A 25,286-nucleotide genomic window follows, 5' to 3' on the forward strand; every position below is an offset into this window, starting at 1 on the left:
TCGTTAATCTAACCACACTGTCCGATTTCAAAAAGGCTTTACAGCGAAAGCAAAACATTAGATTATGTCAGCAGAGTACCCAGCCAGAAATAATCAGACACCCATTTTTCAAGCTAGCATATAATGTCACAAAAAACAAAACCACAGCTAAATGCAGCACTAACCTTTGATGATCTTCATCAGATGACAACCCTAGGACATTATGTTATACAATACATGCATGTTTTGTTCAATCAAGTTCATATTTATATCAAAAACCAGCTTTTTACATTAGCATGTGACGTTCAGAACTAGCATACCCCCCGCAAACATCCGGTGAATTTACTAAATTACTCACGATAAACGTTCACAAAAAACATAACAATTATTTTAAGAATTATAGATACAGAACTCCTCTATGCACTCGATATGTCTGATTTTAAAATAGCTTTTCGGTGAAAGCACATTTTGCAATATTCTCAGTAGATAGCCCAGCCATCACGGCTAGCCATTTAGACACCGACCAAGTTTAGCCCTGATCAAACTCCGATTTACTATTACAAAAGTTTCATTACCTTTGTTGTCTTCGTCAGAATGCACTCCCAGGACTGCTACTTCAATAACAAATGTTGGTTTGGTCCAAAATAATCCATCGTTATATCCGGATAGCGGCGTTTTGTTCGTGCGTTCCAGACACTATCCGAAATGGTAAAGAAGGGTCGCGTGCATGGCGCAATTCGTGACAAAGAAAATTCTAAATATTCCATTACCGTACTTCGAAGCATGTCAACCGCTGTTTAAAATCAATTTTTATGCCATTTTTCTCATAGAAAAGCGATAATATTCCGACCGGGAATCTCCTTTTCGGCAAACAGAGGAAAAAATCACAAAGACGGGGGCGGCCAGGTCACACGCCTAAGCCCACAGTCCCTTGATCGGCCACTTGAGAAAGGCGATAATGTGTTTCAGCCTGGGGCTGGGATGACGACATTCAGGTTTTTCCCGGGCTCTGAGCGCCTATGGACGACGTAGGAAGTGTCACGTTAGAGCAGAGATCCTTAGTAAAAGATAGAGATGGCAAAGAAGTTCCAGAAATGGTCAGACAGGCCACTTCCTGTAAAGGAATCTCTCAGGTTTTGACCTGCCATTTGAGTTCTGTTATACTCACAGACACCATTCAAACAGTTTTAGAAACTTTAGGGTGTTTTCTATCCATATATAATAAGTATATGCATATTCTAGTTACTGGGTAGGATTAGTAACCAGATTAAATCGGGTACGTTTTTTATCCAGCCGTGAAAATACTGCCCCTTAGCCATAAGAGGTTAACACTTTTTTGGTTACTACATGATTCCATATGTGTAATTTCATAGTCTTGATGTCTTCACAATTATTCTACAATATAGAAAATAGTGAAAATAAAGAAAAACCCTTTAATGAGAAGGTGTTTTAAAACTTTTGACCTGTAGGGTATGAATGTTGCATATTAACACACCACATTCCCCCATTGCATCACCTCATGGCCCCATGCTAAATCCTTCTCCATTTTCCTCAGGGGCTGTAAGTGCTTCAGTGATCTCTGAACTCTGCCTGTAACCTTTGCCCTCTCCTCCCTTGCAGTTACTTTGAGCTGGAGAGCAGTGGGCTGAGGGAGGAGATCCGCTACCACTACCGCTACAAAGGCAAGCCTCGCTCAGAGTCCTTCCCCTACCGACTAGCCGATGGCCAGTGGCACAAGATAGCCCTCTCCATCAGCGGTACACACCTATTGCTGCATGTCGACTGCAACAGGTAAAATACACACACACAGGCATAAACAAATGCATGCGTATGCATGCACACACACCTATTGGTTAACATACAATCTAGCCATCTCCATTAGGGCTACAAGTACACTCCATACAACCTACAAGTACAAGCCGTAATACAGACTGAAAGTCAGGCAATGGAAGCATCAGCTTGAACCAGCTTGAACCTTATATAATTGGCAACACTCATGTCACCTTTAGCCTAAAATGGCATCTTTGCTAGCAGGATGTTACCAGAGGTGAAACCCCTGATACTGCTGTGAACTAACACTGTAGAAACTCACAGGTGGATGCACACACACCTACACACGTACACTAATGCACTTTTGCACATGCAGTAGGTCACACACACACGCACACATACGTATACACACAAGCACCACAGCTTCCACCACACACAAAAACACACACACACACACACACACACACACACACACACACACACACACACACACACACACACACACACACACACACACACACACACACACACACACACACACACACACACACACACACACACACTCAAGGCAGTTAACCCACTGTTCCCTGGGCGCCAAAGACGTGGATGTCGATTAAGGCAGCCCCCCGCACCTCTCTGATTCAGAGGTCGGGTTAAATGCGGAAGACACATTTCAGTTGAAGGCATTCAGAGTTACAACTGACTAGGTATCCCCCTTTCCCTTTTACTCACACACACACACACACACACACACACACACACACACACACACACACACACACACACACACACACACACACACACACACACACACACACACACACACACACACACACACACACACAGGGGCATGTTGAGAGGCTGTGATATTTCCAGCTGTCTCCCATTGCCACGTTCCCTTTGAGCATTCGCCGAGTGTCACAAGTTTCCCTGAGTAGTGACACCACTGATAAGCTCTGTGAGCTCATCAAGGTAAATATTTGTAAACACCTATTGTTGCTCTGGTGACAGGCTGCAGACAGTATGGGGTAAGAGAGGCAAGCGGTAGACTGTAGGGTTCTGTATTTGTGTCACATCTACACATGCACATACTTATGCATGCACATGCGTGAGCACACACACACACACATTTCCCCCCCCCCCCAAGTTGTCAGATTTAAAAATATATATATATATTTCATTGTTGGACATAAAACACCAGGAAATGAGCTCCAAGTGATTTTTAATGTAAAAAAACCATTTTCAAATGTATTCCCACACATAATAGAGAGGTTTGAAGTAATTATGTTTTAGTCAAACATTATATCTGTTTGGGCTTTTTGCAATCAATTTGCAGTCTACAAATCATTTCTAATTATGAACTGGGTGCTTCGAGCCTTGAATGCTGATTGGCTGACAGCCGTGGTATATCACGGTATGACAAAACATTTATTTTTTAAATGGCGCCGAAGAGGATGGCTGACGTTTTACAGCATCTTACCATGAGGTGCTACAGAGGGTAATGCGTACGGCGCAGTACATCACTGGGGCCAAGCTTCCTGCAATCCAGGACCTATATAATAGGCGGTGTCAGAGGAAAGCCCATAAAATGGTCAGAGACTCCAGTCACACAAGTCATAGACTGTTTTCTCTGCTACCGCACGGTAAGTGGTACCGAAGCGCCAAGTCTAGGACCAAAAGGCTCCTTAACAGCTTCTACCCCCAAGCCATAAGACTGCTGAACAATTCATCAAATGGCCAACTGACTATTACATTGACCCCCCCATCTCCATTTGTTATGTACACTGCTGCTACTCGCTGTTTATTATCTATGCATAGTCACTTCACCCCTACCTACATGTACAAATTACCTCTAACCTCTACCCCCGCACACTGACTCGGTACCGGTACCCCCTGTATATGGCCTTGTTATTGTTATTTTGTGTTACTTTTTATTATTTATTACTTTAGTTTATTTGGTAAATAAAATGAACTGCACTGTTGGTTAAGGGCTTGTAAGTAAGCATTTCACGGTATGGTCTACACTTGTTGTATTCGGCGCATGTGACAAATAAAGTTTGATTTGATTCTAATTATATTGGTAACCAGTTCATAATAACAATAAGGCACCTCAGGTGTTTGTGGTATATGGCCAATATACCACGGCTATTGGCTGTATCCAGGCACTCCGCGTTGCCCTGAATGCCAAGCGTCACATGTGGAGGAAACCTGGCACTCTCCCTACGCTGAGGCATGGTGGGGGAAGTATCATGCTGTGGGGATGTTTTTCAGCTGCAGGGACTGGGAGACTAGTCAGGATTGAGGGAAAGATGAGCAGAGCAAAGTTGTATATTTTATTTAACATTTATTTAACTAGGCAAGTCAGTTAAGAACAAATTATTATTTACAATGATGGCCTACTCCGGCCAAACCCAGACGACGCTGGGCCAATTGTGCGCCGCTTTATGGGACTCTCAATCACGTCCGGATGTGATGCAGCCTGGATTCGATCCAGGTCTTAAAAATGAGGATATTCTGGGAGAGAGAGAAAGAGACAGAGATAGAGAGAGAATTGTAAAGTCTTAAAAATGAGGGCATTCTGGGAGAGAGAGAAAGAGATAGAGAGAGCGCATGGGAGAAAGTGAGAGAGCAAGGGAGAGACAGAGACAGAGTTGGGTAGAGCAACAGCAATGGTATTGTAGTGTGTCTGATAAACGCCTCTTGCACTGACATGCAGTGTCTTAGACCACTGCACCACTCGGGACCAAGTACAGAGACATGCTTGATGTAAACCTGCTCCAGAGCGTTCAGGACCTCAGACTGGGGCTAAGGTTTACCTTCCAACAGGACAACGACCCTAAGTACACAGCCAAGACAACGCAGGAGTGGCTTCGTGACAAGTCTCTGAATGTCCTTGAGTGGCCCAGCCAGAGCCCGGACATGAACCCGAACAAACATTTCTGGAGAGACCTGAAAATAGCTGTGCAGTGACGCTCCCCATCCAACCTGACAGAGCTTGAGAGGATCTGCAGAGAAGAATGGGAGAAAATCCCCAAATACAGGCGTGCCAAGATTGTAGCATCATAGCCAAGTAGACTCGAGGATGTAATCGCTACCCAAGGTGCTTCAACAAAGTACTGAGTAAAGGGTCTGAATACTTATGTAAATGTGATATTTAAGTTTTTAAAAACCTGTTTTGTTTTGTCATTATGGGGTATTATGTCTAGATTCATTCCATTTTAGAATAAGGCTTTAACGTAACAAAATGTCGAAAAAGTGAAGGGGTCTGAATACTTTATTTGTGATCTTGTTATTTTTTGTCCCAACATTCAGCTCCACGAAACCCTTCCCATCTATCCCTGAACACCATCTAGTTTTGATTTTTATTTGCCATGTATTTTTAATCTGTGCTGTGATGTTTCACAAAACTTCTGAACCTTTCTATTTTTATAGTATCTAAAGATTGTAAATTAAATAAACATTTTTGCTAAGAGTATTATTGATTGTAGAGGTCAACCGATTATGATTTTTCAACGCCGATACCGATTATTGGAGGACCAAAAAAAGCCGATACCAATTAATCGGCCGATTTTTATATATTTGTAATAATGACAATTACAACAATACTGAATGAACACTTTTATTTTAACTTAATATAATACATCAATAAGATCAATTTAGTCTCAAATAAATAATGAAACATGTTCAATTTGGTTTAAATAATGCAAAAACAAAGTGTTGGAGAAGAAAGTAAAAGTGCAATATTTGCCAAGTAAAAAAGCTAACGTTTAAGTTCCTTGCGCAGAACATGAGAACATATGAAAGCTGGTGGTTCCTTTTAACATGAGTCCTCAATATTCCCAGGTAAGAAGTTTTAGGTTGTAGTTATTATAGGAATTATAGGACTATCTCTCTATATACCATTTGTATTTCATATACCTTTGACTATTGGATGTTCTTATAGGCACTATAGTATTGCCAGCCTAATCTCGGGAGTTGATAGGCTTGAGGTCATTAACAGCGCAATGCTTGAAGCACAGCGAAGAGCTGCTGGCAAATGCAGGAAAGTGCTGTTTGAATGAATGCTTACGAGCCTGCTGCTGCCTACCACCGCTCAGTCAGACTGCTCTATCAAATATCAAATCATAGACTTAATTATAATTATAATACAATAGCACACAGAAATACGAGCCTAAGGTCATTAATATGGTCAAATCCAGAAACGATCATTTCTAAAACAAAACATTTATTCTTTCAGTGAAATGCGGAACCATTCCATATCTAATCTAACGGGTGGCATCCCTAAGTCTAAATATTGCTGTTAACATTGAAGGTTGCGCAATGTATGTCATAATTATGTACAATTCTGACAAATTAATTAGGGTCTTTGTTAGGAAGAAATGGTCTTCACACAGTTCGCAACAAGCCAGGCAGCCCAAACTGCTGCATATACCCTGACTCTGCTTGCACAGAACTCAAGAGAAGTGACACAATTTCCCTAGTTAAAAGAAATTCATGTTAGCAGGCAATATTAACTAAATATGCAGGTTTAAAAATATATACTTGTGTATTGATTTTAAGAAAGGCATTGATGTTTATGGTTAAGTACACATTTTTTATTTATTTTTATTTCACCTTTACTTAACCAGGTAGGCTAGTTGAGAACAAGTTCTCATTTCCAACTGCGACCTGGCCAAGATAAAGCATAGCAATTCGACACATACAACACAGAGTTACACATGGAATAAACAAAACATATAGTCAATAATACAGTAGGAAAAAAAAGTCTATACAGTGAGGGAAAAAAATTTTTGATCCCCTGCTGATTTTGTATGTTTGCCCACTAACAAAGAAATGATCAGTCTATCATTTTAATCGTAGGTTTATTTGAACAATGAGAGACAGAATTAGATTTTTGCTACATATACAGTCATGGCCAAAAGTTTTGAAAATGACACAAATATTAATTTCCACAAAGTTTGCTGCTTCAGTGTCTTTAGATATTTTAGTCAGATGTTACTATGGAATACTGAAGTATAACCACAATCATTTCGTAAGTGTCAAAGGCTTTTATTGACAATTACATGAAGTTGATGCAGAGTCAATATTTGCAGTGTTGACACTTATTTTTCAAGACCTCTGCAATCCACCTTGGCATACTGTCAATTAACCTCCGGGCCTCATCCTGACTGATAGCAGCCCATTCTTGCATAATCAATGCTTGGAGTTTGTCAGAATTTGTGGGTTTTTGTTTGTCCACCCGCCTTTTGAGGATTGACCACAAGTTCTCAATGGGATTAATGTGTGGGGAGTTCCCTGGCCATGGACCCAAAATATCGATGTTTTGTTCCCCGAGCCACTTAGTTATCACTTTTGCCTTATGGCAAGGAGCTTCATCATGCTGGAAAAGGCATTGTTCATCACCAAACTGTTCCTGGATGGTTGGGAGAAGTTGCTCTAGGGGGATGTGTTGGTACCATTCTTTATTCATGGTTGTGTTCTTAGCCTCTATGGGCTAGGTGGGACGCTTGCGTCCCACCTACTCAACAGCCACTTTAAGCCTGTGGCGCGATTTTCAAAACCTTAAAAACTTACTTCAATTTCTCAAACATATGACTATTTTACAGCTATTTAAAGACAAGACTCTCGTTAATCTAACCACACTGTCCGATTTCAAAAAGGCTTTACAACGAAAGCAAAACATTAGATTATGTCAGCAGAGTACCAAGCCAGAAATAATCAGACACCCATTTTTCAAGCCAGCATATAATGTCACCAAAACCCAGAAGACAGCTAAATGCAGCACTCACCTTTGATGATCTTCATCAGATGACAACCCTAGGACATTATGTTATACAATACATGCATGTTTTGTTCAATCAAGTTCATATTTATATCAAAAACCAGCTTTTTACATTAGCATGTGACGTTCAGAACTAGCATACCCCCCGCAAACTTCCGGGGAATTCGCTAACATTTTACTAAATTACTCACGATAAACGTTCACAAAAAGCATAAATATTATTTTAAGAATTATAGATACAGACCTCCTCTATGCACTCGATATGTCCGATTTTAACCTGTTAGGGCTAGGGGGCAGTATTGACACGGCTGGATAAAAAACATACCCGATTTAATCTGGTTACCACTCCTACCCAGTAACTAGAATATGCATATACTTATTACATATGGATAGAAAATTGAACAAAACATGCATGTATTGTATAACAAAATGTCCTAGGTGTGTCATCTGATGAAGATCATCAAAGGTTAGTGCTGCATTTAGCTGTCTTCTGGGTTTTTGTGACATTATATGCTAGCTTGAAAAATGGGTGTCTGATTATTGCTGGCTTGGTACTCTGCTGACATAATCTAATGTTTTTCTTTCGCTGTAAAGCCTTTTTGAAATCGGACAGTGTGGTTAGATAAAGGAGAGTCTTATCTTTAAAATGCTGTGAAATAGTCATATGTTTGAAAAAATTGAAGTTTTTGTATTTTTGAGGAATTTGTAATTCGCGGCATGCCTATCATTGGATATTGGAGCAGGTGTTCCGCTAGCGGAACGTCTAGATGTAAGAGGTTATTAACCAAACTAAACACAGGTGCACAAAACCAAAAAGAAGGGAAAACCAAAAAGGGAATCAGTGGTAGCTAATAGGCCGGTGACGACGACCGCCGAGCGCCACCCGAGCAGGAGGAGGCGCCACCGTCGGTGGGAATCGTGACAGTACCCCCCTCCTGACGCGCGGATCCCGCAGCGCGCCGACACCGGCCTCGAGGACGACCCGGAGGGCGAGGCGCAGGGCGATCCGGACGGAGGTGATGGAAATCCTTCAACATGGATGGGTCCAAGACGTCCTCCGCCGGCACCCAGCACCTCTCCTCCGGGCCGTACCCCTCCCAGTCCATGAGGTACTGCAGGCCCCTCGCCCAGCGTCTCGAGTCCAGAATGGCCCGTATGCTGTACGCCGGGGACCCCCCGATGTCCAGAGGGGGTGGAGGGACCTCCGGCACCTCACCTTCCTGCAGGGACCAGCTACCACCGGCCTGAGGAGAGACACATGAAACGAGGGGTCAATACGGTAATAGGAAGGGAGTTGTAACCGATAACACACCTCGTTTATCCTCCTCAGGACTTTAAGCCGTACACTCCACTGAGCTGTGTTCTATGGAAGAGTGGCCAGAAAAAAGCCATTGCTTAAAGAAAAAATTAAGCAAACGCATTTGGTGTTCGCCAAAATGCAAGTGGGAGACTCCCCAAACATATGGAAGAAGGTACTCTGGTCAGATGAGACTAAAATGTAGCTTTTTGGCCATCCAGGAAAACACTATGTCTGGCGCAAACTCAACACCCCTCGGACTGGGAAACTGGTCAGAATTGAAGGAATGATGGATGGTGCTAAATACAGGGAAATTCTTGAGGGAAACCTGTTTGTCTTCCAGAGATTTGAGACTGGGATGGAGGTTCACCTTCCAGCAGGACAATGACCCTAATCTTACTGCTGAAGCGACACTCGAGTGGTTTAAGGGGAAACATTTAAATGTCTTTGAATGCCCTAGTCAAAGCCCAGACCTCAATCCAATTGAGAATCTGTGGTATGTCTTAAAGATTGCTGTACACCAGCGGAACCCATCCAACTTGAAGGAGCTGGAGTAAGGTTTGCCTTGAAGAATGGGCAAAAATCCCAGTAGCTAGATGTGCCAAGCTTATAGAGACATACCCCAAGAGATTTGCAGCTCTAATTGCTGAGAAAGGTGGCTCAACAAAGTATTGATTTTGGGGGGGGGTGAATAGTTATGCACGCTTAAGTTTTCTGTTTTTTGTCTTATTTCTTGTTTGTTTCACAATAAAAAATATTTTGCATCTTCAAAGTGGAAGGCATGTTGTGTAAATCAAATGATACAAACCCCCCAAAAATCTATTTTACTTCCAGGTTGTAAGGCAACAAAATAGGAAAATTGCCAAGGGGGGTAAATACTTTCGCAAGCCACTGTACGTGTTGAATGCCTTCGTTCGTTGGCTATCTCAGTCAGGACTAAGCCCTCTCGGAAAGTTGTTTCGATGGGCTCTCCCGGGAGTGTAAGGCTCTGATTGTCCACCAGAGGTCACAATGTCCTTCTTAGTTGTCTGTGGCTTCAATGATTCACCAGTGATCTTCTGAGGTGAGCTTCTCGCCTCTTTTCTTCCTCAGGTAGATAGTCAAAGTTCCACACCACTTTACACATGCAGCTGCAGACTGGCAGTGTTTCTGGTCTGGTAGGTGAGGTTATCTTCTTCATCTAGTTTTGAGGTTGAGATGTTTAGAGTTTCTAACCATTTCAACGTGTGGATCACAGTCTCACATCTTTTGGTCTAAAGGGGTTATTCTACGTTCAGCTCCCGACCACTTTACACGCCAGAAGCCACCCGGCAATGTTTTGGTCTGGTGTGAATTTCGTTATCTAGCACTTTAAGGAGTGGTCGGAAAGGGGCGGTTCCATCACACTTACACTCTTTTCTGAACTCATTCAGGGCATGGCTTGTTACTGTGCAAGGTATTCTCAGAAACAATTATCTTATTAGAAAACTAAAATCACATTCCTATCTTAACCTGTTTAGGATAGGGGGCAGTATTTTCACGGCCGGATATAAAACGTACCCGATTTAATCTGGTTATTACTCCTGCCCAGAAACTAGAATATGCATATAATTGTTTGATTTGGATAGAAAACACCCTAAAGTTTCTAAAACAGTTTGAATGGTGTCTGTGAGTATAACAGAACTCATATGGCAGGCCAAAACCTGAGAAGATTGCATACATCTAAAGTTCACTTTAGTCCCTGTTTTCTAGTTCTTCCAGTTTTGACCATTCTGCCTGTCCTGAGCCTGCCTGCCATTCTGTACCTTTTGACACTGCCCTGGATTACTGACTTCTGCCTGCCCTGACCCTCAGCCTGCTTGCCGTTCTATACCTTACGGACTCTGCCCTGGATTACCGACCTCTGCCTGCTCTTGACTTGTCATTTGCCTTTCCCCTGTTTTGTAAATAAACATCTGTGCTTCGAACTGTCTGCATCTGGGTCTTACCCTGAGTTCTGTTAGTACGAACTGGCCATGACTAGCCCAGCAGACTCGGACCAGCTCCGCAATGCCGTCACCTCCTAAGGAGCCACCATTGAGATACACAAGGAGTTACTTCAAGGTCTTATAGAAGGATTCCAGAACTTGGCGAAACACCATGATCATGCCTTGAATACATTGCTGGAGCAATTTCGCGGATTGTCTGTTAGGCAGCCAGCCACGACATTAACCTCCCAGCCCCCCAGTAACCCCGCTGTCAGTAGGGCATGCCACCCCATCTTCCCGAGGACTCGGCTTCCCTCCTCCGGAATGCTCCGCTGGAGAATCAGGAACCTGTTGGGTGTTTCTCTCTCTGTGCATACCGCATAATGCTGATGTCCAGGAGGGCCCTCGCCTGGGCTATGGTTGTGTGGGAATAACAATCTGCCGTGTGCTTCAGTCTGCAGGAGTTCGTGGCTGAGGTGAAAAGGTTTTTTGATTCTCCGTTGTTCGGGAAAGAGGCTGCTCGGAAGTTACTCCAGCTTTGTCAAGACTCCCGCAGTGTGGCAGACTATCGTGTAGATTTCCCCATGTTGGCTGCCGAGAGTGCCTGGAATCCGGAATCCCTGTTCAACACGTTCCGCCACGGATTATCGAAGGAGGTTAAATACGAACTCGTAGCCCGGAAGCTGCCTACGGATCTCGACTCGCTCATCGCCTTGACTATCCAGATCGATGTGTGGCTACAGGAATGTAGGAGGGAGAGGAGGTCTGATTCGGTCCCACTCGCTCACCCAAGGATCCCACCTCGCTTCCGAGGAATCCCGGAAGACCCAGGCATCTAAGTTTCATAGAGAATCCGAGGTTACCCAAGTTCCTCCGAGAATCTCCGAGGTCTGCCGACTCGCCTCTTCTGGAGCCGATGCAACTCGGCAGAGCTAGGTTGTCTCCAGCCGAACGTTTACGCAGACTTAACACCAAGAGTTGTCTGTATTGCGGGACTACCGGTCATTACGTGTCTGACTGTCCATTAAAAGACCGGGCTCATCAGTAGGTATGAGTACTCTGGTGGGCCATATGGATAATTTTCCTTCACCCCTTACTTGTACCCCTCTCCATGCCATCCTGTGGTGGGGTGACCAGTCTAAATCTCTCCGGGTACTCATTAACTCTGCGGCCGATGAGATTTTCATGGACACTACCCTAGTGTCAGAACTGGGCATCCCCACTCAGCCCCTCTCCATTCCCATGGACGTTAGAGCGCTGAATGGGTGCTCTATAGGCAGAATCACCAACAACACCACTCCTATCAACCTGCGGGTGTCAGGGAATCACAGTGAGACTATGCAGTTCATGCTCATCAAGTCTCCTCAGGTACCTGTGGTTTTGGGGTTTACATGGCTCCAGTGTCACAATCCCCTTATCAACTGGACTGCTGGTGCAATCATGGGCTGGAGCCTGTTCTGCCATGCTCGCTGTCTGAAGTTGGCGCAGCCTGGCCCGGGAAGTCTTCCTGTGGGCTCGGTAGAAGCCTCGAACCACTCCACCGGCGCAGTACCAGGACCTCCGGGAAGTTTTCAGCAAGGTTTTCAGCACTTTGCATCCTCCGCATCTACCCTATAACTACGTGACCGACCTTCTAATGGGCACTACACCACCCAGGGGATGGCTGTATTCACTGTCGGGTCCGGAGACCACGGCTATGGAAATGTACATCGAGGACTCCCTGGCTGTAGGGTGAATCCGTCCTTCTGTCCCAGCGTTCTGCCCTGGACCTTAAGCTGCATCCCTGAGCCTTCTTCTCCCATTGTCTTAACGCCATGAAGAGGAATTACAATGTGGGAAATCGAGAACTACTCGCGGTGAAGATGATGTTGGAGGAGTGGAGGCACTGGTTAGAGGGGGCGGAACATCCATTCATTGTGTGGACGGATTACAAGAACCTGGAATATCTCCGCACCGCCAAGCATCTAAACTCCAGGCAAGCTCGATGGGCCTTACTTTTCACTTGGTTCAACTTTACCATCTCCTACAGCCCGGGGTCCAAGAATGTTAACCTGTTAGGGCTAGGGGGCAGTATTGACACGGCTGGATAAAAAACGTACCCGATTTAATCTGGTTACTACTTCTGCCCAGTAACTACAATATGCATATAATTATTGGCTTTGGATAGAAAACACCCTAAAGTTTCTAAAACTGTTTGAATGGTGTCTGCGAGTATAACAGAACTCATATGGCAGGCCAAAACCTGAGAAGATTCCAAACAGGAAGCGCCCTCTCTGACCATTTCTTGGCCATCTTTGTCATCTCTATCCAAAACAAAGGATCTCTGCTGTTACGTGACACTTCCTACGGCTCCCATGGGCTCTCAGAAGGCGGCAAAAAGCTGAATCGTGGCTTTGCAGGCTCTGGTTGAAAAAAAGTAGCGCGTTTGGATAGTGGCTGGTTAAAGTACTGTGAGACTCAGGCGCGTGCCTGCGTCGACCGAATGCTTTGTTTTCTTTCCTCTGTTTACCTAAACGCAGATTCCCGGTCGGAATATTATCGCTTTTTTACGAGAAAAATGGCATAAAAATTGATTTTAAACAGCGGTTGACATGCTTCGAAGTACGGTAATGGAATATTTAGAATTTTTTTGTCACGAATTGCGCCATGCTCGTCACCCTTATTTACCCTTTCGGATAGTGTCTTGAACGCACGAGCAAAACGCCGCTATTTGGATATAACGATGGATTATTTTGGACCAAACCAACATTTGTTATTGAAGTAGCAGTCCTGGGAGTGCATTCTGATGAAGAACATCAAAGGTAATCAAACTTTTGTAATGGTAAATCGGAGTTTGGTCAGGGCTAAACTTGGTGGGTGTCTAAATAGCTAGCCGTGATGGCTGGGCTATCTACTCAGAATATTGCAAAATGTGCTTTCACCGAAAAGCTATTTTAAAATCGGACATATCGAGTGCATAGAGGAGTTCTGTATCTATAATTCTTAAAATAATTGTTATGTTTTTTGTGAACGTTTATCGTGAGTAATTTAGTAAATTCACCGGATGTTTGCGGGGGGTATGCCAGTTCTGAACGTCACATGCTAATGTAACAAGCTGGTTTTTGATATAAATATGAACTTGATTGAACAAAACATGCATGTATTGTATAACATAATGTCCTAGGGGTGTCATCTGATGAAGATCATCAAAGGTTAGTGCTGCATTTAGCTGTCTTCTGTGTTTTTGTGACATTATATGCTAGCTTGAAAAATGGGTGTCTGATTATTTCTGGCTGGGTACTCTGCTGACATAATCTAATGTTTTGCTTTCGTTGTAAAGCCTTTTTGAAATCGGACAGTGTGGTTAGATTAACGAGAGTCTTGTCTTTAAAATGGTGTAAAATAGTCATATGTTTGAGAAATTGAAGTAATAGCATTTCTAAGGTATTTGGAAATCGCGCCACAGGATTACACTGGCTGTTGCGTAGGTGGGACGATTTTGTCCCGCCTAGCCCAGAGAGGCTAAGATAAATGCTCTTTCACGCCGCTATAGCCCTCTGCTATGGCGGGTTTCACACCCAGTCTAATGGCTAGTTGGAGCGAGCCAACCTGGAGACGACTCTTCGATGCCTCGTCTCTGCCTCGTCTCTGTCAATACGCCCGCAACACCCTCCCCTGCTCAGCCACTGGTCTTTCACTTTTCGAGTGTTCGATGGGTTATCAGCCCCCGCTCTTCCCTGAGCAAGTGTTAGGTATGCGTAACTGGCTGTAAGGGAGTCAGGTGCAGGAGAGCAGAAGTTGGGTAGCCAAAGGAGCCTTTTATTTCGGCGAACAAAACACATGGCACTAAGAACACTAAACACAATATGGGTTGACCTAACCCAGCGTAAACCAGTCTAGCGTGTACATACACGAAACAACAAACAATTCCACACATAGACATGGGGGGGGAACAGAGGGTTATATACACGTCTAAAACTGAGGGAATTGAAACCAGGTGTGTAGGAAAACAAGACAAGACAAATGGAAAAATGAAAGGTGGATCGGCGATGGCTAGAAAACCGGTGACGTCGACCGCCGAGTGCCGCCCGAACAAGGACAGGAACCGACTTCGGAGGAAGTCGTGACAGTACCCCCCCCTTGACGAGTGGCTCCAGTAGTGCACCGACACCGGCCTCGGGGATGACCCGGAGGGCGAGGTGCAGGGCGGTCTGGACGGAGACGGTGGAACTCCCGCAGCATTGAAAGGTCCAACACGTCCTCCACCAGAACCCAGCATCTCTCCTCCGGACCGTACCCCTCCCACTCCATGAGGTACTGAAGGCCCCCCGCCCGATGCCTCGAATCCAGTATGGAGCGAACGGCATACGCTGGGGCCCCCTCGATGTCCAGAGGGGGCAGAGGAACCTCCCGCACCTCAGACTCCTGGAGCGGGCCAGCCACCACCGGCCTGAGGAGAGACACATGGAACGAGGGATTAATACGGTAATCGGGGGGGGGGAGCTGTAACCTGTAACACACCTCGTTTAGTCTCCTCAGGACTTTGAACGGCCCCACAAACCATGGACCCAGCTTCCGGCAGGGCAGGCGGAGGGGCAGGTTTCGGGTCGAGAGCCAGACCCGGTCCCCGGGTGCGAACAACGGGGCCTCACTGCGGTGATGGTCTGCGCTGGCTTTCTGGCGCAGCACGGTGGGCTGAAGGTGAACATGGGCGGCGTCCCATTTCTCCTCCGTGTGCCGGAACCAGTCGTCCACCGCAGGAGCTTCGGTCTGACTCTGATGCCAAGGTGCCAGAACCCGGCTGGTACCCCAGTACGCACTGGAAGTGGGAGAGGTTAGTGGAGGAGTGGCGAAGCGAGTTCTGGGCCATCTCTGCCCAGGGCATGAACGCCGCCCACTCCCCTGGCCAGTCCTGGCAGTAAGACCGCAGAAACCTACCCACATCCTGGTTAACTCTCTCCACCTGCCATTTACTCTCAGGGTAAAAACCCGAGGTAAGGCTGATCGAGACCCCCAGATGTTCCATGAATGCCCTCCAGATGCTCGAAGTGAACTGGGGACCCCGATCAGACACTATACCCTCAGGCACCCCGTAGTGCCGGAAGACGTGCGTAAACAAGGCCTCCGCAGTCTGTAGGGCCGTAGGGAGACCGGGCAGAGGAAGGAGACGGCAGGGCTTAGAGAAACGATCCACAACAACCAGGATCGTGGTGTTTCCCTGTGATGGGGGGAGATCGGTCAGGAAATCGATCGACAGGTGCGATGGCTGTTGTGGAACGGGTAAGGGGTGTAGCATACCTCTGGGCAGGTGCCTAGGAGCCTTACACTGAGCGCACACCGAGCAGGAGGAAACATAAACCCTCACGTCCTTGGCCAAAGTGGGCCACCAGTACTTCCCACTCAGACAGCGCACCGTCCGACCGATGCCCGGATGACCAGAGGAAGGTGACGTGTGGGCCCAATAGATAAGCCGATCACGGACAGCAGATGGAATGTACAGACGCCCAGCGGGACACTGGAGGGGAGTGGGCTCTGCACGTAACGCCTGCTCAATGTCCGCGTCCAGCTCCCACACTACTGGTGCCACCAGGCAGGAGGCCAGGAGTATGGGGGTGGGATCCATGGGCCGCTCCTCTGTGTCATACAGCCGGGACAGTGCATCTGCCTTCACGTTCTGGGAACCTGGTCTGTGAGAAAAGGTGAAAACAAAACGGGTGAAAAACATGGCCCACCGTGCCTGGCGAGGGTTCAGTCTCCTCGCTGCCCGGATGTACTCCAGATTGCGGTGGTCAGTCCAGATGAGAAAAGGATGTTTAACCCCCTCAAGCCAATGTCTCCACACCTTCAGAGCCTTGACGACAGCCAACAGCTCCCAGTCCCCCACGTCATAGTTTCGCTCCGCCGGGCTGAGCTTCCTCGAGAAGAAGGCACAGGGGCGGAGCTTCGGTGGCGTACCCGAGCGCTGAGAGAGCATGGCTCCTATCCCAGCCTCGGACGCGTCCACCTCCACTATGAACGCCAAAGAGGGATCCGGATGGGCCAGCACGGGAGCCGAGGTAAACAGAGCCCTCAGGTGACCAAAAGCCCTGTCCGCCTCAGCCGACCACTGCAAACGTACCGGTCCCCCCTTCAGCAGTGAGGTAATTGGAGCCGCTACCTTACCAAAACCCCGGATAAACCTCCGGTAGTAATTGGCAAACCCTAGAAACCGCTGCACCTCCTTTACCGTGGTGGGAGTCGGCCAATTACGCACGGCTGAAATGCGGTCACTCTCCATCTCTACCCCTGAGGTGGAAATGCGGTACCCTAGGAAGGAGACGGACTGTTGGAAGAACAGGCATTTCTCAGCCTTGACGTACAGGTCATGCTCCAACAGTCGACCAAGCACCCTGCACACCAGGGACACATGCTCGGTGCGTGTAGCGGAGTATTTCAGAATGTCATCAATATACACCACTACACCCTGCCCGTGCAGGTCCCTGAAAATCTCGTCTACAAAGGCTTGGAAGACTGATGGAGCATTCATCAACCCGTATGGCATGACGAGGTACTCATAATGCCCTTAGGTCGTACTGAACGCCGTCTTCCACTCGTCTCCCACCCGGATACGCACCAGGTTGTAAGCGCTCCTGAGATCTAATTTGGGGAAGAAGCGCACCCCGTGCATTGACTCAATCGCAGTGGCGATAACTGTACCTCACTGTGATCTGATTTAGGCCTCGGTAGTCAATACACGGGCACAGACCTCCCTCCTTCTTCTTCACAAAAAAGAAACTCGAGGAGGCAGGTGAAATGGAGGACTAAATGTACCCCTGACGCAGGGATTCGGAGACATATCTTTCCATAGCCACCGTCTCTGCCTGTGACAGGGGATACACGTGTCTCCTGGGAAGTTCAGCATCTACCAGGAGATTTATCGCACAATCCCCCCGTCGATGGGGTGGTAATTGAGTCGCCTTTTTTTTGGAGAAGGCTAGAGCCAAATTGGCATATTTGGGGGGAATGCGCACAGTGGATAACTGGTCTGGACTTTCCACCTTAGTCGCACCAACGGAAACCCCTAAATACCTCCCTGAGCGCACTCGCGACCACCCCGTGAGTGCCCTCTGTTGCCATGAATTGGTGGGGGTCATGACGAGCTAACCAGGGAAGGCCTAGTACCACGGGAAACGCAGGAGAGTCAATGAGGAAGAGACTGATTCTCTCCTCGTGACCCCCCTTCGTCACCATGCCCAGGGGGATGGTAGCTTCCCTAATTAACCCGGACCCTAATGGTCGACTGTCCAGAGCGTGAACTGGGAAAGGCCTATCCACTGGAACAATAGGGATCCCTAACATATGGGCGAATGCTCTGTCGATAAAATTCCCAGCCGCGCCCGAATCAACGAGCGCCTTATGCTGGGAATGCGGCGAAAACTCAGGAAAGTAAACATGCACAAACAGGTGTACAACAGAGGTTCTCTAGATGAGAGTGGTGCAGGCTGACCTGGGGCGACGCCAGAGTGCCCTGCCTGCTGCCTTGACCCCTAGATGAACCAACCCGGCACCGACCAGCAGTGTGACCTCTGCGGCCACAGATGGTACACGTGAAAGCCCCTCCTCCGGCCTCCCTGAGTGCAGCACCTCCCAGCTCCGTAGGCACCGGAGCGGTGGTGCTGGGAGAGGGAATCGACAGAGCCATCTCTGGACGTCCGCGGGTGACCAGAAGGTTATCCAAACGAATGGACAGGTCCACCAGCTGGTCAAATGTGAGGGTGGTATCCCTGCAGGCCAACTCCCGACGGACATCTTCGCGCAGGCTGCAACGGTAGTGGTCGATAAGGGCCCTGACGTTCCATCCCGCTCCTGCGGCCAGGGTCCAAAATTCCAGGGCGAACTCCTGGGTGCTCTGGAAGCGGGTGAACTCCTTGAAGTCGTCCAACACCGCATCTCCTTCTCCCCACACAGCGTTAGCCCACTCCAGAGCTCTCCCTGAGAGGCACGAGACGAGGGCGGACACCCTCTCCTTCCCGAGGGAGCCGGGTAAACTGTGCCCAGGTATAGGTCCAGCTGTAGCAGGAAACCCTGGCACCATGCCGCCGTACCATCATACTCCCTGTGAAGGGCAAGTTGCATCCCACTGGGACCGGGTACAGGAGGGACGAGTAGTGGTAACCCCTGTTGTGCTGGTGGAGGCGCTGGAGGGACTCCCTGTCTCTCCCAGCGGTCCATGGTCTGGACGACGCAGTCCATCGCGACGCCGAGATGTTGTAGCATCGCCGCGTGTTCTCTGACGCGCTCCTTGACTACTATTACTCGGGTACCTGCTCCTGCTGACTCCATGGTGTGGTGTGGAATACTGTTAGGTATGCGTAACTGGCTGTAAGGGAGTCAGGCGCAGGAGAGCAGAAGTTGGGTAGCCAAAGGAGCCTTTTATTTCGGCGAACAAAACACACGGCACTAAGAACACTAAACACAATATGGGTTGACATAACCCAGCGTAAACCAGTCTAGCGTGTACATACACGAAACAACAAAGAATTCCACACACAGACATGGGGGGAACATATACATGTCTAAAACTGAGGGAATTGAAACCAGGTGTGTAGGAAGACAAGACAAATGGAAAAATGAAAGGTGGATCGGCGATGGCTAGAAAACCGGTGACTTCGACCACCGAATGCCGCCCAAACAAGGACAGGAACCGACTTCGGCGGAAGTCGTGACAGTCCCCCCCCACCTTGACGCGTGGCTCCAGAGAGTGACAGCAAGAGGTCAGCATATCCTCGGCCCAGATGTTCATCCGCCACTGTCGCCATACCTGGAAGAGAGCCTGATCTGCTCTTCTCAGACCACCTAAAGGAATCGATGACAGGCGGCCTGCCACCGGACCCCTGTCCACTCGGGATCTGCCCCTCTGGGTGGAGTCCCGCAAAATTGTCCCTCTGTTTTATCAGCCCTTTCCCCATCTCTAAGATTCTTAGCCCCTCTGCTGTTCATCTTCTGTTGCCTAGCACCTTCCGTATTCATCCCACTTTTCATGGATTAAACCTCTGTCTCACAGCCTCCGTCTCCTGAGCCTGCCCGCCGTTCTGTACTTTACGGACTATGCCCTGGATTATTGACCTCTGCCTGCCCTTGACCTGTCGTTTGCCTTCCCCCTGTTTTGTAAATAAACATCTGTGATACGAACTATCTGCATCTGGGTCTTATCCTGAGTTCTGTTACATACATACCTGGTGCCATGTCTTGTGGTGTGTCTCCTCACAGTCCCCAAGTCTAAAACGAATTCACAGAAATGCAGTTTTATAGAGAGCCATGATCGCATGGAACTCCCTTCCATCTCCAATTACTCAAGCAAACAGAAAAAATACCCTTAAAAAATGTATTAAACAACAACTCATGGAACGGTTGGGACCGTCAAATCAAAATCAAATCAAATGTATTTATATAGCCCTTCTTACATCAGCTGATATCTCAAAGTGTTGTACAGAAACCCAGCCTAAAATCCCAAACAGCAAGCAATGCAGGTGTAGAAGCATGGACTGTGAGGGGACACAAATACATGGACACACAGACACACTAACACATAATAATTTGTGTTGTATTGTTTGTATAATTATTTTTTGTTCTATTGTTTGTATATCACTGTATTGTCTATCTGTGTATCAATGTTTTGTTACTTGTCTTTTTTGTTGTTGTTGCCGACTCCAGGAAGAGTAGCTGCAGCTTCTGCAAAATGAATATCGATCCATATAAACACATACAAATGCAGAAGTATGAGATACCATACCTGCTACAGATTTAGTTTAAACAGCTTTTAGTTTCTACACAATCTTCAGGATACCCTAGAGTTGGATGCACTGGTGCCTTTCAGGCAGTTCAGTGTTGGTGGAAGACCTTTTCACAGAGGAATGTACTTGTTTTTGTACTTTTGTGTTTCCTGTACACCTTGATTGTATTTGTTTCTCTAATTTCTTAATATGTAATTGCTTGCTGCTTTTGTGATGCAGGTCTCCCTTGCAAAAGAGCATTTGGTCTCAATGCGACTAGGGATGAGTTGGACCGCAGAGTGAAGGAAAAGCAGCCAACAAGTGCTCAGCATATGTGGAAACTCCTTCAAGACTGTTGGGAAAGCATTTCAGGTGAAGCTGGTTGAGAGAATGCCAAGAGTGTGCAAAGTTGTCATCAAGGCAAAGGGTGGCTACTTTGAAGAATCTAAAATTTAAAATATATTTTGTTTTGTTCTAATATGTATATTTATACAACATAGAAAATAGTAAAAATAAAGAAAAACCCTTGAATGAGTAGGCATGTCCAAACTTTTGACTGGTACTGTACTTGCAAAATCATAAATATTCAAATAAAATAAAATCTACCTGCAATAGAGCATGCTGGTAAATATTATAATGATGGGCATGCTTTTGGTTCAACTCTGATTATTAACACCAACACTGCGGTTATTTTACACCGCTGTGAGTTAATTTAACTCTTGAATTAACACTAGAAATGTTACACTGAGATATCACTAGTTAACACTGGGCATTTTGCTGTGTAGGGTTGTGCTAACACTGTGCAGCCAGCCAACACTAACATTCAGTACAGCTGGGAAACAAAATAAAAAATAAAATCCCACTGAGAACCAAGCTCCAGCTAACTGAGACAGCATAACCACCTATGCACTGGTACGTTGTCCATTTTAAGACAGAGTTGTGTGACTTTGTCCTAATATGGACACCATATGCAGGTGCTGCTCACACGGACACATGCACAATCCAAAGCGTCTCTCAGTCTATCCATATTTATTGGAGCAGATGCTCCAACAGCATGAGGACATTATAATGAAGAGGCATTTACGTGGCCTGAATTAACCATATGCTTGGCTAGCAACACAGACATCTCCACATTATTAATCTATGTATATCTGATCTATGAATCATAGTTTTCTCAATTGTGATGCGGAATAGATACTACATCCTTTTTTTGTATTTTTGAGTTTGGTATCACTTTACTTATAGTGTTGATAATGTAGCGTTCAGCATAAGGAGTCTTAACGAATGCGTTGGTAGGACAACATCTCTAGCTTTAAAATTGAAGTACGCCAGATATACCCAGAACATTGAGGTTTGAGTATTTGAAATTAATACCTCTTAAATGTAATAGCAAAGTATATTGATTTTCGCCTAAATAGACATAGCCAAAAGTAACTGCTATTCATGTGTAATTACATGATTCTGATATGCAAAAAAATGGGTATATTTGGAAAGAAGACATCTGGGATATTGAGGAAATTATCAGAAGATAGATAGGAGTTACATAGTTCAGAATACACAAGATCCAGCACACAAAATAACAGTTTTTTATTTTGAAAGACATCTTTCATTGACAAGCTATAAGTGAATTTTTGATGACTAGAGCTGGAAATACATCAGATGGCTTCCACAACGTGAACAATATCAGCTAAAAACAATGGGATTGATAGATCTAACAACTAAAAATGGGCAGATGTTTTAGTAAGTGATGTCAGGTGTGGTCACGGGACGTTTCCAAGTGTCCCTGAACCTCTCCAAAGTGGCATATGTCTGTAAAACGGATAATTCCAGTGATATTACATATTTGCAATCCCTAAAGGCTATTTGTTCAGTATAAAAACACAATTTCTACCATATCAACCTCACTCAAACAGTGTGGTGGTGTTATGGAGTATCCAGGGTACATTCAAGTGTCCTTTCAACCTCTCTAAAGTGTCTGAATGTGGTAATTGCACTGTTTTTGCACACTGGATGTGCTAAAAGTTATTGTTCACTATAAAAACTACATTTCTACAACACCAACCTCTCTCAAACATTGTGTTGGTGTTGGGGGAAATACAAGGGATATGGATGCCTACAGCACGTAAGCAGGCAACATCATATTTTTGATGCGCTAAGATATAGTCACTCGGTGGACATTTGTTCCTACCAACCTAAGGATTAATTTGATACCCCCCCATGTAGCTATAGCTCAAACACAGACCAAATTGAAGCTAACCTTTTAAGATGTTTGCTGTTTGTTGAAAACATTGTCTAAAATAAAAATGTTGACTCTCGGAGCTGGTGATCAATAACGGTAGGTCACAGGCAGACAAATAAGAAATCCTCATGATCTGTGGAGTCCCGGCTTTCTGTGTGTATCAGCGTATTCTGTGTTTATTTCGTTAATGCTTCACAACACTAACTGGAACGTAGGTAGCTGCCATCTTGAAATTAGGTCATCGGCTGAGCCTGCCCTTATAAATGTATATGCCCATATATGCTTTCCTCAGACACCCTGCTTTTGCAGATAGGGTCTACCGTTCTCATATCAGACTGAATTGAATAAAAACAATCAAATAGGCTCTTCAAATATGGGGACTTTACATTTAATGTTGCTAGGGTGCCATTAATCTTCATATTGACATTCAAAGGCTAGGTACAGTACATGCATTCATTTTAATGAATGAATGGAATGAATCATAGTGTAGCTTCTCTCTCTCTCTCTCTCTCTCTATCTATCTCTATCTCTATCGCTATCTTCCAAACTTGTATCGCTCTGTGATTTGTGATATCAGCCCCTCGCTCTCTCTCTGTAGTGGGTAGTAGAGTTGTATGCCTGCAGGCCCTGTGGCATGACCAGGTCATTCTTTTATTACTGTGAATTACCATTCATTACACGCATACACATACACACACACACCACCACCACCGTTCAGGGATGCAGACGGCATCACATCAGTATCAGTATGCTAGGCTGCTGTGAGCTGTACTGAACGATGATATGCATGCTGAGATGATCAGGGATGGTTTAGATTGGGGTAGGCTTCACTAATCTAGGCTGGATTGGAATATACTTTGCAAAACTGAAGCAGCTGGACTGATCTGAGGTATAGCTTTCTCAGGTAGTTGACTGAGGTAGCTAACAGGTTATACTGTGCTGAGGTACAGTATAACTGAGGTAGCTTGACTGCTCTGGATTGGACTGGAGTTTTGAGGATACCAGCAAGGCACTAAGTGACTCTTCTCGCCATCTGCATATTTGTATACTATTCTACTTAGGTGGTAAAATATTGTCTGCTTTGTACAAGCATTAAGGTAATGAGGTATAGCAGACATTGGAACATTCACCAACTGAAAGATCCCCTAATGGTGGTAATATGATTGTCCGCTTTTGTCTCGAGCAAGAACAGAATGACATTGGGCTTTGTTCATTAAAGAAATCAGTGGGGTGTAAGGTGTCTATGTGGTGCTTTATCTTCACCTGCTAACAAGATCGTCTGATAGGAACAGGACACAGTTCTGCCTGGACAAAACTACTATTAGGACAAGAGTGGAGGCATTACACAGGATAATGGGGCGTTGGATTAATGAAACTTCAATCTGTGACACTTAAGGCAGTGTGTGTGTGCTTGTGCAAGCTCATACTGGGCACAAATGTTCCTGTAATATGATATGTGATTGCTGTGTGACTGTTGGTGGACCAGGTGTAGGGATTTATTTTCTGTGAAGGACAGTCACAGTTAGTTTCTTTAGAGCAGCATGCATGCTTCATCACTTAAATTCTACAGCAGCTGGGTCACAAAATATGAGTGCAACTACGAAGAATAATAATGAGATTTCATCCATAACATTGGCACCAGTTGTCCTTGGGAACTCAAGGACGGGAGTTCTTCAGGGAACAGTTCTTTCCTCGCTATATTAATAAAAGCCCATTGTGAAGCTCTCATTTGACAGAGAGCACAATACTAAGCACTGAAATAACACATTATGTGCGGTCACCTCAGGTCCGCAATCAATGGCCGACTTCAGCAGAACAACTTCAACAAGATCAATGATAGCTCCTCCTACACCAGCAATCTCTCCTGATAATGACTCCCCCTGCCTTACGCGGAGCCTAATGAAGAAAAACTTTAAATGTCAATGACTTTTACATTTAAAACCCTTTTTCTGCTATTGGTTTTGCGTTTGTGCGCCACATGCCAGGTCAGAAGGGCACTGCTGGCCCCTCGCTTGCCTTGACGAACTAAGTAACACAAAACCACTCCATATCCTGCATCCCCAGCCTGACTGGCTCCCTTGTGAGGAGGAGAGGGGTGATGTCTTGGAGGAGGAGAGGAGAAAAGCATGAGGTCCTGGAGGAAGAGAGTAGAGAGGGATGAGGTCATGGAGGAGAAGAGTAGAGAGGGATGAGGTCCTGGAAGTGGAGAGAGGGATGAGTTCTGGGAGGAAGAAAAGAGGAATGAGCCGAGGTCTGGGAGGAGGAGAGGAGAGAGAGATGAGATTTGAGCGGAAGGAGAGAGGGATGAGCCGAGGTCTGGGAGAAGGAGAGGAGAGAGTTTGAGGTCCGGGAGTGTGAGTGTGTTACGGAGATAACGTGTTGCAAGCTCACTCCACATCTAGCTCTGTCACATGCGTTTGTGATGAGAGTACCACTGGTTCGAGCCCTGTAAGGGGACAGGGACAGTGGAGGAAGCGATGCTGTTAGCATCACATTGACGTCAGTTTCACATGCATACACACACGCAGTATTTATGTTAAAT

General features: G+C 45.9%; 1 protein-coding gene across 1 annotated transcript in view; it reads left to right on the forward strand.

The window, feature by feature from the left end:
* Window positions 1–25,286, forward strand: part of LOC106587057 (protein kinase C-binding protein NELL1) — a 510,579-nt gene that overhangs the window by 67,415 nt on the left and 417,878 nt on the right. The window contains exon 4 of the mRNA XM_014174942.3: window positions 1,600–1,770. Within this exon, the coding sequence (XP_014030417.3) occupies window positions 1,600–1,770 (171 nt within the window). The remainder of the gene's footprint in view (window positions 1–1,599; window positions 1,771–25,286) is intronic.

The sequence above is a fragment of the Salmo salar genome, chromosome 26 (genome assembly GCF_965601325.2).
Source record: "Salmo salar chromosome 26, fSalSal1, whole genome shotgun sequence".
NCBI classification, from domain to species: domain Eukaryota; kingdom Metazoa; phylum Chordata; class Actinopteri; order Salmoniformes; family Salmonidae; genus Salmo; species Salmo salar.